A 5,714-nucleotide genomic window follows, 5' to 3' on the forward strand; every position below is an offset into this window, starting at 1 on the left:
CTCTAAGTAACTAAATACATACTACATTATATTACAGTATTACTGTGTGATTAACAGAGGACTAACCCTACTGATTCTATGTAATACTGTATCTCTCTAAGTAACTAAATACATACTACATTATATTACAGTATTACTGTGTGATTAACAGGGGACTAACCCTACTGATTCTATGTAATACTGTATCTCTCTAAGTAACTAAATACATACTACATTACTACAGTATTACTGTGTGATTAACAGGGGACTAACCCTACTGATTCTATGTAATACTGTATCTCTCTAAGTAACTAAATACATACTACATTATATTACAGTATTACTGTGTGATTAACAGGGGACTAACCCTACTGATTCTATGTAATACTGTATCTCTCCAAGTAACTAAATACATACTACATTATATTACAGTATTACTGTGTGATTAACAGGGGACTAACCCTACTGATTCTATGTAATACTGTATCTCTCTAAGTAACTAAATACATACTACATTACTACAGTATTACTGTGTGATTAACAGGGGACTAACCCTACTGATTCTATGTAATACTGTATCTCTCTAAGTATCTAAATACATACTACATTATATTACAGTATTACTGTGTGATTAACAGGGGACTAACCCTACTGATTCTATGTAATACTGTATCTCACTAAGTAACTAAATATATACTACATTATAACAGTATTACTGTGTGATTAACAGGGGACTAACCCTACTGATTCTATGTAATACTGTATCTCTCTAAGTAACTAAATACATACTACATTATATTACAGTATTACTGTGTGATTAACAGGGGACTAACCCTACTGATTCTATGTAATACTGTATCTCTCTAAGTAACTAAATACATACTACATTATATTACAGTATTACTGTGTGATTAACAGGGGACTAACCCTACTGATTCTATGTAATACTGTATCTCTCTAAGTAACTAAATACATACTACATTATAACAGTATTACTGTGTGATTAACAGGGGACTAACCCTACTGATTCTATGTAATACTGTATCTCTCTAAGTAACTAAATACATACTACATTACTACAGTATTACTGTGTGATTAACAGGGGACTAACCCTACTGATTCTATGTAATACTGTATCTCTCTAAGTAACTAAATACATACTACATTATATTACAGTATTACTGTGTGATTAACAGGGGCCTAACCCTACTGATTCTATGTAATACTGTATCTCTCTAAGTAACTAAATACATACTACATTATATTACAGTATTACTGTGTGATTAACAGGGGACTAACCCTACTGATTCTATGTAATACTGTATCTCTCTAAGTAACTAAATACATACTACATTACTACAGTATTACTGTGTGATTAACAGGGGACTAACCCTACTGATTCTATGTAATACTGTATCTCTCTAAGTAACTAAATACATACTACATTATATTACAGTATTACTGTGTGATTAACAGGGGACTAACCCTACTGATTCTATGTAATACTGTATCTCTCTAAGTAACTAAATACATACTACATTATATTACAGTATTACTGTGTGATTAACAGGGGACTAACCCTACTGATTCTATGTAATACTGTATCTCTCTAAGTAACTAAATACATACTACATTACTACAGTATTACTGTGTGATTAACAGGGGACTAACCCTACTGATTCTATGTAATACTGTATCTCTCTAAGTAACTAAATACATACTACATTACTACAGTATTACTGTGTGATTAACAGGGGACTAACCCTACTGATTCTATGTAATACTGTATCTCTCTAAGTAACTAAATACATACTACATTACTACAGTATTACTGTGTGATTAACAGGGGACTAACCCTACTGATTCTATGTAATACTGTATCTCTCTAAGTAACTAAATACATACTACATTACTACAGTATTACTGTGTGATTAACAGGGGACTAACCCTACTGATTCTATGTAATACTGTATCTCTCTAAGTAACTAAATACATACTACATTACTACAGTATTACTGTGTGATTAACAGGGGACTAACCCTACTGATTCTATGTAATACTGTATCTCTCTAAGTAACTAAATACATACTACATTACTACAGTATTACTGTGTGATTAACAGGGGACTAACCCTACTGATTCTATGTAATACTGTATCTCTCTAAGTAACTAAATACATACTACATTACTACAGTATTACTGTGTGATTAACAGGGGACTAACCCTACTGATTCTATGTAATACTGTATCTCTCTAAGTTACTAAATACATACTACATTATATTACAGTATTACTGTGTGATTAACAGGGGACTAACCCTACTGATTCTATGTAATACTGTATCTCTCTAAGTAACTAAATAAATACTACATTATATTACAGTATTACTGTGTGAATAACAGGGGACTAATCCTACTGATTCTATGTAATACTGTATCTCTCTAAGTAACTAAATACATACGACATTATATTACAGTATTACTGTGTGATTAACAGGGGACTAACCCTACTGATTCTATGTAATACTGTATCTCTCTAAGTAACTAAATACATACTACATTACTACAGTATTACTGTGTGATTAACAGGGGACTAACCCTACTGATTCTATGTAATACTGTATCTCTCTAAGTAACTAAATACATACTACATTATATTACAGTATTACTGTGTGATTAACAGGGGACTAACCCTACTGATTCTATGTAATACTGTATCTCTCTAAGTAACTAAATACATACTACATTATATTACAGTATTACTGTGTGATTAACAGGGGACTAACCCTACTGATTCTATGTAATACTGTATCTCTCTAAGTAACTAAATACATACTACATTATATTACAGTATTACTGTGTGATTAGCAGGGGACTAACCCTACTGATTCTATGTAATACTGTATCTCTCTAAGTAACTAAATACATACTACATTATATTACAGTATTACTGTGTGATTAGCAGGGGACTAACCCTACTGATTCTATGTAATACTGTATCTCTCTAAGTAACTAAATACATACTACATTACTACAGTATTACTGTGTGATTAACAGGGGACTAACCCTACTGATTCTATGTAATACTGTATCTCTCTAAGTAACTAAATACATACTACATTACTACAGTATTACTGTGTGATTAACAGGGGACTAACCCTACTGATTCTATGTAATACTGTATCTCTCTAAGTAACTAAATACATACTACATTACTACAGTATTACTGTGTGATTAACAGGGGACTAGCCCTACTGATTCTATGTAATACTGTATCTCTCTAAGTAACTAAATACATACTACATTATATTACAGTATTACTGTGTGATTAACAGGGGACTAACCCTACTGATTCTATGTAATACTGTATCTCTCTAAGTAACTAAATACATACTACATTATATTACAGTATTACTGTGTGATTTAACAGGTGAGCGTTTTGAAGAAGAGTGAGTCTGGGACACACCTGATCACCATGACAACACTCAAAATGGAACACAAGGCATTCAAAATTCTGGAACTGTTATTTACATACAAAAACATGTCTTCTTCTTCTGGTCCATAATAGGGGCCTTTTTATAAAATACGATTTATTTAACTGCTTAGATGTATTTTTCTTATTTTTAAGGTGTTTCAATATATGTTGTGTTGTATAATTCAGTCAGCAGCAGTCTTTTTAAAGGTGGAGGTAATCTGTAGATCGAAAATACAAAATACACCCAGCCACTGTTTTGGTAAACAGCTGTGTAACCTATACAGACAAGCTGACGTGTTTTTAGTTCAGACATTGATATGACTAGGACTATCTGAGAATATAACTGATTGATTTGAATATAAAAGTAATATAGGCCTGGTGTTTTTTTTTGTAAAGCTTTTTTTATTTTTTCAATTTAACATCTAGATACTATTTTACATGTTGTAACATGAATTAATTTCCTCATTCCTGTATGAATAAACATCAAAACCACTAGCTGGCTCTGTTTCTCCATCCTTCCATTACCAACTAAACTCACTGTCAAACAAAGTGAAAGTAGCTTTCACCGGGTTCTGTTTCATTCTTCTACTCGCCGTCCTTCCCTGAACACGTTTGTGTCGCATTTAATTGTTCCGTTTGTCCTCGATTATGTTCCTATGAAACATTTGGGCAGTTTTTTTTTCTGGGTTTACTGACCGGAAATCAGTTTTATTTTCCTATTACAAACAGCTTTTAGCAACGTGAAAATGAAGACGTCAGCGGCTTGGTGTTTCGGGGGGATTATTCTGTGCATCGGGGTTTCGCTGAGAGCAACAGGTAGGCTTAAACTTTAATTATAGTTTTTAATTCAGATACCAGAGAAAATGTATTAAAACAGGCACAGAATGACATGTTTTGATTTCCTTACACTCTCACAACGTGAAGTAAATACTTCGTCCAACGACGTGTCTATAGACATTTTCCAATGCGACAGGTGTCGTTGACAATAACATTGGTTACATTCCAAACAGACACACCTGACACACATGAAACGTTCTGATGACGTTTCATGACGTCTGCGGTAGGAAGGAGGAAGGAATTATTAAAGGCACATTGGTTACATTCCAAACACTTAACAGACACACCCTGTCCGCTCAGCCATGAAATTAAGTTCTTCTTAACGTGACGTCTGCGGTAGAAAGGACGAAGGGAGGAATTAATAAAGGCGAAAAGACGTCCATATGTAAATGATGATTAATAATAATACCAATGAAAAATCCGAAAGAAATCTCTCAGCACGTTGTCATAGTTTCATCAGAATCTGTATACGTCAGCCCAGTCAACTTCCAATATGGATATTTTCTCAGACAATGTAGCAAACATTGCTAAGATAGATAGATAATGATTTCAGCGTTTTTTTTGTGATGATGAGTTATCTGATATTGAAATAACGGACTGTATTAAAAGCCTTAAGGACAATAGGTCCCCTGGAAATGATGGTTTAACAAGCGAGTTTTATAAAGCATTCAATGATAAATGGATTCCTTTCATTCTTGCTTTGTTTCAAGAATCAATAGAAAAAGAGGGCGTTACCGGCTTCCTTAAAGCAAGGTGTAATTACTTTGCTTTGCTTTGCTCAGGAGGTTGAAACAAGGCTTGCACCATATAATTGATGAAGAATGATCTGTTTTTTTGTCGACACATTAGTAATGACATCAGGTTGATTTCAGATGTGATTGACTATAATGACCTCATCCTTCATGATAGTTTTCTTATGTTTGTTGATTTTTTTATAAAGCTTTTGACACAGTAGAACATGAGTTTATGTTCAAAGCAATACGTTTTTTGGGTTTGGTGACTATTTTTTGACAAGCAGTCCAAACTAGATATAGTGGTTGTACTAGCTCTGTGAAATTAGCTCACGGGACATTCCAAAGATTTGATATTGGCCGTGGCATTAGGCAGGGCTGCAGAATTAGTCCATTTGTATTTTTTATCGGTTACTCAAATTATGGCTCTTCATATCAAGAAAGGGAATTTTCAAGGTGTTTCAGCACTTGGCAAGGAGTTTATAGTATATTCTAGAATTCATCCATGATGTCATAATGTTAGTTTAACCAGGTTTCTAGGATATATAGTATATTCTAGTATTCATCCATGATGTCATAATGATAGTTTGACCAGGTTTCTAGGATATATAGTATATTCTAGAATTCATCCATGATGTCATAATGATAGTTTAACCAGGTTTCTAGGCTATATAGTATATTCTAGAATTCATC

General features: G+C 33.3%; 2 protein-coding genes across 2 annotated transcripts in view; both read left to right on the forward strand.

Annotated features, from left to right (window-relative positions):
* Positions 1-3,929, forward strand: part of LOC129850502 (low affinity immunoglobulin gamma Fc region receptor II-b-like) — a gene marked incomplete at its 5' end in the record, with an annotated part of 8,947 nt that extends 5,018 nt beyond the window's left edge. The window contains one exon of the mRNA XM_055916888.1: positions 3,409-3,929. Within this exon, the coding sequence (XP_055772863.1) occupies positions 3,409-3,431 (23 nt within the window). The remainder of the gene's footprint in view (positions 1-3,408) is intronic.
* Positions 3,930-4,164: 235 nt separating this feature from the next.
* Positions 4,165-5,714, forward strand: part of LOC129850501 (myelin-oligodendrocyte glycoprotein-like) — a gene marked incomplete at its 3' end in the record, with an annotated part of 9,613 nt that continues 8,063 nt past the window's right edge. Inside the window, exon 1 of the mRNA XM_055916887.1 lies at positions 4,165-4,269. Coding sequence (XP_055772862.1) covers positions 4,200-4,269 — 70 coding nt within the window. The remainder of the gene's footprint in view (positions 4,270-5,714) is intronic.

The sequence above is a fragment of the Salvelinus fontinalis genome, unplaced genomic scaffold, assembly GCF_029448725.1.
Source record: "Salvelinus fontinalis isolate EN_2023a unplaced genomic scaffold, ASM2944872v1 scaffold_2094, whole genome shotgun sequence".
Taxonomy (NCBI): domain Eukaryota; kingdom Metazoa; phylum Chordata; class Actinopteri; order Salmoniformes; family Salmonidae; genus Salvelinus; species Salvelinus fontinalis.